Source organism: Solanum verrucosum, unplaced genomic scaffold (genome assembly GCF_900185275.1).
Source record: "Solanum verrucosum unplaced genomic scaffold, falcon-dt-bn FXZP01000117.1, whole genome shotgun sequence".
In the NCBI taxonomy this organism is placed as follows: domain Eukaryota; kingdom Viridiplantae; phylum Streptophyta; class Magnoliopsida; order Solanales; family Solanaceae; genus Solanum; species Solanum verrucosum.
The window spans coordinates 1,160,162-1,171,225 of NW_026020014.1; the positions used below are offsets into that span (position 1 = coordinate 1,160,162).

General features: G+C 32.0%; 2 protein-coding genes across 2 annotated transcripts; both read right to left on the reverse strand.

Moving 5' to 3' along the window:
- Positions 1–239: 239 nt before the first annotated feature.
- LOC125820602 (uncharacterized) lies at positions 240–4,132 on the reverse strand. Its single transcript, XM_049500013.1, has 10 exons — positions 3,796–4,132; positions 2,819–2,881; positions 2,270–2,351; positions 2,052–2,129; positions 1,808–1,886; positions 1,656–1,701; positions 1,190–1,296; positions 948–1,017; positions 558–640; positions 240–460 (listed from the first exon to the last, which is right to left on the reverse strand). Exons 1-10 carry the CDS (start codon positions 3,991–3,993, stop codon positions 430–432), a joined length of 837 nt encoding a protein of 278 aa, XP_049355970.1. The 5' UTR covers positions 3,994–4,132; the 3' UTR covers positions 240–429.
- Positions 4,133–5,162: 1,030 nt separating this feature from the next.
- LOC125820758 (PRA1 family protein F3-like) lies at positions 5,163–5,964 on the reverse strand. Its single transcript, XM_049500186.1, has one exon. The coding sequence runs from the start codon at positions 5,877–5,879 to the stop codon at positions 5,331–5,333; it is 549 nt and encodes a 182-aa protein (XP_049356143.1). The 5' UTR covers positions 5,880–5,964; the 3' UTR covers positions 5,163–5,330.
- Positions 5,965–11,064: the final 5,100 nt, after the last annotated feature.

Consider the following 11,064-nt stretch of genomic DNA (forward strand, 5'->3'; position numbering starts at 1 on the left):
CCATAAGCTGATGTTATTTAATGAAATAGATACATGTGTTGGCAATAAACTCGATGGGACATGTGAGCTGAAATTCGGTTTACAAAAAGGCATGGCTGTAGTAAGAAGTAAATAAGATGAATGTGAGCTACAAGATGCTAAGGAAGTTAATAGTTAGTTACAAAACTTCTAAAGAGTCGATGCGCAATTACATTAGTTAGTTGCAATCCATGTGAAGTCAGTTGAACAAACGCATTTGCACGCATGCTAGTGTCTTGAGAATGATATCTAATTTGTCCATAAATACCTTCATACACTCTTAAATCTGGATAACACATAAAGACATTGAGGAAATGAAGCACCGCAAATATCTTCAGTTCAGCACTACAAGAGTAGCAAGTAAGTCGGTAACGATTTTTTTTTTTGGAAAAGGAAAAAAGAGGAAAGTATCTATGGCTTCCTCATTTTGGATCTCGCATACCTGAATAGGACAGGAGGGAAATTTTAGTAACAGTGCCACAAACATGTAAATACTCAGAATGTACTTGCAATAGGATGATAAGGACGGAGAGGAGTACTCTATGTGCATGCCACCCCGATCAGAAGATGGTAGAGTGCTTCCTTGAAGTTCATTCAGTGCTTTAGTTGCTTGCTCAACGCCCTATAGAAACAAAAACTACATACATAACTGATAGAAATATGATTAAAGTAACATCCCTTTTCCAGTTAGTAACATATGTAGATGTATGGTGCTTCGTGTACTTTCCAACGTCACTTCCCTTTTACAGAAGGGAAGTCTAATTTTACCTAGTGACTGCAGCAGAGACCAGAATAGTTGAAAATTCCAAACACATGACCATGTCTCTATGATATTTTAAATGCAGGTATATTAGCTTCATTTTAAGTCTTTGACCTGATAGCAAATTTACATTTTTGCTGTAGCCACAATAAGAAGCTGAGAGAGGTACCTCAAAATCAGCAAAAGCAACAGGCATCCCGCCTCTTGCACGCACCTTGAGGGTGTTAAATCCAGGATACCTGGCAGTAAAAGCAACATATACAGTCAGTTTTAGGTAGCCTGAGCAACTTATAATATTTCCATTTGTAGCTAGCACTAACGGAACAAATTGCTTAACCATATGAACACTGAGTTCTCAAGAAAGATGCGAAGGTGAACACCCTCCTGCGCGGGAGTTATACAGGAACTTACTGAGAAATAACTTGCTTCAATTCATCCTCAGTGCAATTTGGACCAAGATTGGCAATAAACAGAGTGGAACATGGTTGTGCTCCATCTGTTGTCTTCTCGTTTTGTTCCTATAACATCAAATCCAAATAAAACGCTTGGAAATTAATAAGAATTCCAGAAAGAGGAATTCAGCAGTAGTAAAAATCCAGGAGACTCGTCCTAGATGTTTGCTCCAATAGTGAAATAAGGTAGGTCTCTCTTCACTAAGAACTAAACATATATGTAATTTGTAATTAAGTCAGGTGTGCAACAGTAATTTGCAGCACTTGCACATTTGGTGATTATCTATGTATATGGTCCTTACACACGCTCATTCCAATTTTCAGGATTTGAAGGGCACACTTTCAGAGCTTCACCTAATCTGCTTGCAGTCCCTATGTCCAGCATACAACACATGTTACAGATAGAGGGTAATATATAGACTCACACTTTTCGGGGCCAAAGCATAGTCAGGCTCCACTACTTTCTCCTCACTGTTCCACAATAGAGAATAATAAGCTTTCCATGACAGATCAAAGCAACAGACCTCAAATAACACACGTCTTTATAAGTAAAATTTAGTTTATCAAAATGCTTGACCGTTTCTCTTCTGAAGAATCATCCTTTGTCCCAGAATCAGGATTCTCGGGCTCGGAAGCATCATCAGAATCAATATCACCTGAATAAGCAAATAGTACTAACACTTTATGATTCTCAGTAAAAAATTTGATGAAAATACTTCCTTATAGAAAGTCTTAAACAAAAAGCATATGAGAGAAATACAGATATATTTGACATCTTAAATGTGGTAGTGGAACCATATAGCAAAGATCAAAGCTGGTACCTTCATTGCTTGATGTGCCTCCTTCGGCATCTTCATTGAACTTATTTCTGTTGTCAATAACTACATAAGGTCCTCTTCCTGTCAGTAACCATCTAAATGAGCCAATAGAAGCAATAATTATAAAAAAACAAGAACTGAAAAAAAATAATTCCCGTTTTATTGGATGCAAAAACTTTATTGATATCAAATAAATATCAATGATTGCAACAAATTTATACCTGGAATTTGTATTCTTCTAGAGTTTGATCTTGCCGGTTCAATGTGCAAAGTGGATCCAGTTTGAGGATCAAATTTTACACCCTGGAATTGGGATTGGTAAAGGACAAGAAAGATACCAATTGACTAAACTAATGAAGCAAAAGTTGAATGTCTACATGAACCTCAAGATAGGTAGTAAAAACTCAAATTAGAACTAAAAGGAGGTTAGCAGAAACAGAACTTGTTTGTTCCCTTTTGCACTTAATGGACATTGTGGGCTTTTAGTGTTAGCAACAAAACTAAACCAAATCAACAGACACAATTCATAATGCAAAAAAACACTTATTTGCAGATGAATTGAGAGGCCGAGATAATAAGGCAAGGTCTGGTTGTGAATAGTTGGATAAATTTAATATTTCTGAGACTCTTTTATCTTTTATACAGAACACAAAAAGAAAAGAATAAGAACATTTTGGAATAAGGTGGTCTTAAAAGCAGCATATATGTGATTTCCAAAATCCAAACAGAATGTGGAACATAACTAGACCTACTCAGATTAGATATCTCACATTCAGGGAATGCATAGCTGCCATTGCTGATGGATGATCAATAAAAGTAGCAAAGGCAACAACCTGCATAATGGAAGAAGAAGATTAGAAACACAATTGTAAATAGAAGATTGGTGCATAGATACTACAGTTGATTAAAAAAAAGGATTTAGCCTTTCGCTATCAATTTTGATTTGAGAACTGCTGAAAAACTTCATACCAGAATAAAGTTAACAGATTGATCAGGTTGTCTTCAGAATAACAAACAAATGTAACTATTTCACTTCCCCACCTGAGAAATTGGACAAGAGTCTCTTTGTATGTGGAATAAGCTAAGGTAAATATGGTCTTTGCCTTCGTCTGCTCGTAGAACCTGAGCTAAATGCCCAGATACGAATTTGGCCGAACCCAATAACTGTTTGCTTAAATAGTGAATTTTTGTTAAGAAATTCATTAAATATAGAAAAATATTAAGTTTAGAACTCAATATTAACACATGAAGTCATCATTTGGAATTCCAAAAAACACAACGTTGCAATCCTTGCTCCGCCTCTACCTGTTCGCATTGTTTATCTTTCGAACAACAATGAAGAGACAATTCTATCTTCACCAAATCTTAATCAGTAAAGTGTGACGAAGTGAAACCCTATATTGTTTCTAATAAAAAGTGAAAGCCTAAACGTATCCTAAACGCTTCTGAACCAACCATAACTTTCAGAAATTGATAAATCGTATCCTAAAGGCTTCTGAACTCCACCTCTGCCATCACCTCCGCCATGTGAATAACTGATCCAGTCGCAATTCCTCTTCTATTGTTTTCAGTAGAAAAAAATTAACTTCTTCCAACAAGTAATGCAGATAATTAGACAGTTGATTCGTGCTAAAATGAAGCATAACTACTAACATAGGCGACTCAAAAAACCTTATTAGATCACTTAATAGATTAGCGAAAATTTAAGCATCTACAAATAGGCGGCGAATTAGGAAAGATAGGATACCTGATTTCCTCGACCGGTGTACTTGAGCTGACACGATTCAAAACCAGGACGCCGGCGGAAGAGGTTGTGAATCTCACGAGCTTTAACATCGTCAGGAAGTCCCGAGACGAACAGCGTTTTTATATCATTCTGCTCGTTATTGTACGAATATACTGGTTGAGTTACGTAGTAAGGATCGTACGCCGGTACGTGAGCCATCTTCACGGCGGCCGGCGCCGGTTGCAGTAGAGGAGGTGAATGAAAGGGCCTTTGACGGTAAATTACGATATACTCGCCTGAATTTCACGCCAAGTACAACACCTTTAGCACAGTGCACAAGTATGCCCACTTCTTTTTACGGGTTCGTTTTTCTCAGCTTGCGCTTTATCTGATTAAAAATGATACTATGAATTTAAGTTATAAAATAGCAAATTAGTAATTATTATAAAATGACATTAAGTTAATTTTTATAATAACAATTTATCTAGTTATTTTTATAAGTTATTTGACAATGTAAATATTACCTTACAGTAATACATCAATAGATAGGAGGAAAAAGTCTATATATATATATATTATTATACGCCAAAATTTAGTACTACTATTTCATTATTTGTGAAATAAGTGAATTAAAGAAAAGATTAAACAAACAACTACAAAAATAAAACTATGATTACTAATATGAAAAATTAAGTGAAACAACTCTTCCTATTACTAGTCTATTTCCTAGTTTGAATTAACATCAATCTTAACTAATTTGAATTCATAAATGCTAATAAAATAATAAGTGAAGCATCCAACACTAATGCACTAGATTTTATTAGAACTCTATAGTTAAATGTGCTTGAACGAGAAATCATCATATTGCATCCCTCAAAATGAGAAATAAGTGAAAATATTATTTTTGCTTTTATAGAGTGGATAGAACAAAAAAAAATACATAATATATAAATATGACCCTTAATTTGACTTTTAATATACAATTATACCTCGACTTTGAGTGTGTAGAAGTATGCATTTAAACTTGTATGAAATTAAATAAAAAGACACATGTGTTCTACATAACATAATACACATAAAACATCACTTAGGACACGAGATTATCATATATAATATCATGTAAGACGAATGTGTCTATTTATTTATACTAATTTAACTGCTTACTTGAGAACATCAAAATTAAAGATCATAATTGTCTGTGCTGATGCTAAGTTAAAAGAAAGGCATGTAGTGAACTTTCTAATTTACTTCTTTTATTTACGGATAATTAATAAGTCCAATTCAGACGAAGTATCGCGAAAGTACACGTTATTTTCCATCTCCCCAAATTATTTCTGCCGACATTTACTAAATACAACACGCATTGCAGAATAAAATATTCACTAAGATAACAACAAACCACCATTCATCGATGATCAAATTCAACGAGAAATGAACAAAAGTGTATGGTGATGCAAACAATCAATCGAAGAAGTAATCGGAAATTACATAAATTCACAAAAAAAAAACTACAATTGGTTGACAAACTTCAACTGACTGGGGATTAACACAGCAAACTAAGACGATGGAGCAGATCTTAAGAACCCAGCACCTTCTTCATCCAAAAACAAATCATCAGTCTTCCTTATCAAAGCATGAATCAACACCACAAACACGCCGACCGCTAGCGATATCAGGATATTAGATGTAGCGCCGGTAAACAGCAGCAAAGCGAGACTAAGAACAGATAGAACAATCAGAACCACACGATCAGAAATCAGACGGCCAAAAATCACTAACGGCTCGTCACGGAGGAAGTACAGAAACAACCAAACGGCCATCAGAACTATGAAGACGATGAGTGAGATTGGGTGCCAGAGCAGGCTTAGGAAGACAATAACGAGCACTATGATAGCATAGTTCGTCTGGAAGAAGGAGAAATTTGTCTTAATTCGTGATATAGCATCGCTGAATCCGGATGGAAGATTGAAGGAGTGGAAATTGAACATCTCCTTCCATGGCCTACGAGCAGCTAAACCTTCCTTTAACACATCTTTTGCTCTACTGATGAACTCCACATTTACCGGACCGGAAGATGACGTCGGTATGGTGCCGTAATTCGTCATTTTCTCGCCGGAGATTTTGAAAACGGAGAGGATTTTTTCTTCGCTGTAGTGAAAATGAAAGCTAAAAATGGGACGGAGTGAATGAGGGAAGTCGTCTAAATGTTGAATAGTTTATAATTTGTGTGAAAATATCAACAAAAAGCTGAGTGACACGTGGCAATTGATAGCTGTCTCCGGATCATTCTTACCACGGAGTTTCTTTACTTTTTTTTTTTTTTCCTTTTCACAATTTAAAACCTATAATAAGTTAAGTTAATATGATAGCTGAATAGGTTAAAAATCCGTTCAATTATCACCTATTTTATGAATTTCATATCTTAATTATTGAGTGTTCATCAAATTCATATATTTCATGAATATAAAATTACAAAATTTTCATTAACGAATTTCAAGTGACAACATACGAGAAGAAAGATATAAAAAATACGTTAAACACTTTATTTCTTTCAAATTATTATTGTTTTATAAGTTTCATACTTAAATTATACCTTCGGTATTTACAAATCACACCTGAACTACCATACTAATTGTGCCAGATAGATGCATTTTAAAAACATATTTCATCTTTTACGTGCTTCTCAACAACTTATCACAAATATTTTATTACATCTTCAATCAAATTTTGTTTATCTAAAGAAAGTTAATATTCTAAGGAAATAACAGAATCACCCAATAGTCCAAATATAAAACTAGTAAAATAACGATAATTTAGAGAAATTTTAACTTATCCACTAGAGTGAAAGATAGATCAGAAGTCCGAAAGTCTGAAACCAATGATATTTTAGTTTGAAGGGTAAGTGATTAACTATTTTTAGAACTAAAAATCTTAAAATTTATTGCAATGACATATCGTCATTAAGGATAAATTTAAAGCGTTTTCAAAAATAAAATAAAGAAAAATTATATTAACTCCTTTCTTTGTTGACTACGGCAACTACTTTCTTAATTATTACTCCCTCCGTTCCATTTTATATGTCATCTTTTTACTTTGCACTTGCATTTAAAAATCATGTAATTTTACCCTTATACCCTTATTTAATATTTTCTTAAGTCAACTTCATTTTAATAAAGACAAGATTAATTGATTATTCTATCAAAGGCATAATAGGCAAAATATGATAATTGATGCATAAATTTTATAAAATAACAAATATTGTGATCCAACTATTTATAAAAATGGATGACATATAAAATGGGACTAGGAGTATTATTAGTCTAATCAAAAGATTAGTATTTTGATACACCTAAAGGGGAGTACCTTTGAATATAAACTTTATAGATAGCGTAAGAACTTTAAACATATTCATTTTTGTCTGAAGTTAGATCTCACTTTGACCTAATATGATGATTTAATCAGTAGTTTTCATTAGTGAAATTCATCATGGAATTAAGGGTTTGAAGGATAATAATGATGACAAAATCAATTCATTTATTTGAGATTCGTTCGAGCTTTACCATTTAGAATTTATACGACATAAATGCACCACTCAAAAAGAAAAAGAAAAAATATATTAAGTGACAATTGATCATTAATTCTTTACGTAAAGGACATAAATATGAGGGAGAGGGCCAATCTTAAAATTTTAAATCTATGATCAAATGAAAACTTAATGAAGCTCGATAATAGAGCTAGATTTTTTATTTTTATTTTTGAATGGAGCAAAGTAGTGGGAGAAGGTGAGGGGTGTTAAGAACGTCGTGGGGACATGGACGGATGTTAAAGAGGGGGAAGGCAACAACGAAGCCGGCCCTCTTATACCACGTGCATTGTCTCACTTTACACGCAAAAAGCTATTTTTTAGTATTTGTTTTTCTTCTTTGTCCCGTTTCTATCTAATCTACCTATAGAGAAAAAAGACAATATATATCTTCGAATTATCATAAATGATATGTAAATATTCTGTTATATTTTTGGGACATTGGTGCATCTGTCGTTCAAAAACTAGAGTATATATACCCTTTATACTAACGGACATATATGTGTCATAATCTTATTCATCGACCCGACATTTATTGAATATCGAATCGACAAATCAGATTGCACCACGTGTACCTATTTAGTCTTCCGTTAGAGTGAAGGGCATATATGCTCTAGCTTTTGGACGGCAGAGGCACAATGCCCCAAAAATATGATGGAGGGTATCTACATACCATTTACGATAGTTTGAGGGTATATTTATTCTTTTTCCAATAATATAAAATGATAGTACTGATTTTTTAAAAATAATTTTTAATATCTTTATTTCATTGTTAATAATAACATGATTTATTGGGATTTTTATATTCGATATAAAAGTTAGTTTTAAAGGAAATAGAAGGTGAAAAATATATGTAAAACTCTTATGATTGTTATTCATTTATTATGACACAAATTGGTATTTCATGGTAATATAAGATGAGGGTGTTACGTCGTATCGAATCGATCGATTCGATTTGATTTTGAAATTTGTTGATTGTCTGTAAATATGCTAAATAATTATAGAATCATTAAACTATTAAGATTTTATACACAAAAATGAAAATCACTTAGATTCAAGGGAACAAATCAAATGAACCATGCATGTGAGTTGACAGACTGCATTTTGCTCAAAAGCAAACACTAACACCTTGTAGAATAATCGAAAGTTTGAGATAGTTAAAAATGAAAGTACAAAACTAAACTCTGACTTTATATACCAAAAAAATATAAATATAATTTATTAATTTACTAACGGATTATCAATTAACGTGTTTTAAAAAATAACCTCAAATCATTAAGAACCAATAAATCGATATATAAAAAAGTTTATAAATTGATCTTTTTTCCATTTTTTACTTAAAAGGTATTAAAGTTAAAATGATAAAAATGTTTAAAAAGATAAAATAATATAGATAAAATATCATTCTGGCCAAAAGATTTTTTTTAAAAAAAAACTTTGAGTTATTAATTTGGATTCGATTTTGGACATTGAGGAAACGTGGGTGGTAGATTGAACGTCCCCAAGTGAATTGGAGTCAAGTGGGGACGCATTATTGGATCTTCAAATACCCAATCAATATACAGTGCAAACGAGAGCACAATCAGGAACACCATGTGACACTACTTAACTTTATTCCTTTTTCTTTTAAGTACATATTTGTTATTTAAATCTATCGAGTCAATAAATTTGAATTGGTACAAAATAAACATACAAGAAGAGTAAAGCAAGTATTTTAACCTTCTGAAAACTTTTTTGCTTTCTTTATCGCTATCGAAGAAGTTGTTTGTTAAATCAAGGTAAAAGTGTGGACATTGACTGAAAATTCGTGAGTCTTAGAAATATATATATATATATATATATATAAATAATTTTTTTAAATCTAAACAAGTTCTTTTTTCTAAGAAATCCGAATTTTGTATTGAATATTTGAGAATTAATGAGTCCGGAATCAAAAGGGCAATTTTTTTCTTTCAAAAAACTAAAACGGCACTTCAAAAAAAAATTTAACCAAAAGGGCAAAATCGCTTCGTTAGGATGTTAAAAATAAATAAAAATCGCTACCTTGGCAGCGATTAAAAATAATCTTTTTTTCTTCAAAATAGCAGCGATTTTGGTTAAGAATTTTTTTAAAAAAAGATTTTTTAAAACCGCTATACTTCCAGTGATTTTGATAAAATTAAAAAAAAATCAGGATTTTTTTTTTGATGTGCTTAATCTTGCCCCTTTTGATTTATTTTTTTTAATTCAATATTCATTTATGAGGCATATGTTGTTGGTAATGGTGATGGGGTTGAGTTTTGGACATTTGAAGACATTTAATTTGAAGAACAAAAGAGAGAGCATTAAGAATATGAATTATTTAACTTCTTAAATGGAAGAGGTAAAAAAGAAGAAGATAAGTGATGAAAGAAGGTGGAAAAAGGAAGAGCAGTGACATGGATGAAGTAAAAACGTTGCCCCTGCAGCGATGTAAGAAAAAAAAATTGACTTACAGCAGCGATTTTTAATAATAATAATAATAAAGTTTTTGGAGCAGCGATTTTTAGTCATTCTGTCATAGGGAATCGCTTTGTCAGGAGCGATTTTGCCCTTTTGATTTTAAAAAAATTTGATGTGCCCTTTTGAAATTTTTGACAATTTTTTTTGTCCTTTTGGCTCTGAACTCGAGAATTGATAAGTCTCTATCAAGTTGGATTTTTGTATTGGAAATTTCTAGATAAATGTGTCTTTTTCTTAATCACAAAAGATACCATATTTTGTTTGGGCATTATTAACTTAGGAACACGGATTAGTCACGACTTTTGCAGTAGATTTTCTTGTTTTCTTTAAATTAGTAAATGGCATCCATAATTTGCAGGTTGAAAATTATTCATATATGGATCATCATGAGTTATATTATATCAACAATGAAATTAAGAAACATAATCAGAAAAATAAAAACAAAAACGAGAGGCTTCACTACAACTATTTAAGAAAAGAATTATTCAGGACATTTTGAGTTAATTATTTTCTGAAAAGAATTATATTCAGGACAAAATAAATCAAAAGCAGTTACAGGTCTGAATTAAATAATAATGATAATAATAATAATACTAATATATTGTATTGACTCAGCAGTTTGGTTGCCAAATTTTCCAACAATAGAATAAAGAAAGTTGGCCAAAGATCCGTTTGTGTAATTATCATCTTCAGTACCACCTAACTTATTTTCCCTCTCTTTTCTCTTCTTTCTACGAGAGAATATTAAAGTCGAGGATTAAGGTAGAAATTTACTAGGTAATCGAGTTATTTAGTTTTCTTATTAATATAATTATACCTACTATCATATTCTTTGATAGTGTTCACCTCTTCTTTTGTTTTTAGCATGTCTTTTTCACTACTGCATATTTTTTCAATACTTTACTTGAGTTACAGATTTATCAGAAATAATCTTTCTACCTTCTATGTAACCGAGTAATGTTATTGTTGTTTCTAGAAATTAGTATTAATTAGTTCGTTTAGATCCTGAAAAGATAGATACCCTTAAACTAAGAATATATGTTGTTTGTTCGATAATAATAATAAACAAAATAGACAATATGGAGTGCATTAATCCAACGTGCCAAACATTAGACCAACAAATAATTAGTGTATGAAATTAAATTGGACAAATAATTGATAAAAAGAAAGAAAGAAAGATTTAGTCTAAAGCAAATATAGACCAATCTACTTCCAGATTACAAATT

What these genes read in the sequence shown, in the direction of transcription:
- LOC125820602 (XM_049500013.1), bottom strand. Translation starts at nt 3,993, where the DNA reads ATGGCTCACGTACCGGCGTACGATCCTTACTACGTAACTCAACCAGTA. An exon ending in TTGAAGCAAGTTATTTCTCA is followed by an intron (nt 1,018 to 1,189) that starts GTAAGTTCCTGT and finishes TTTTACTGCCAG; the next exon opens with GTATCCTGGATTTAACACCC. An exon ending in CGGGGTGGCATGCACATAGA is followed by an intron (nt 461 to 557) that starts GTACTCCTCTCC and finishes TGTCCTATTCAG; the next exon opens with GTATGCGAGATCCAAAATGA.
- LOC125820758 (XM_049500186.1), bottom strand. Translation starts at nt 5,879, where the DNA reads ATGACGAATTACGGCACCATACCGACGTCATCTTCCGGTCCGGTAAAT.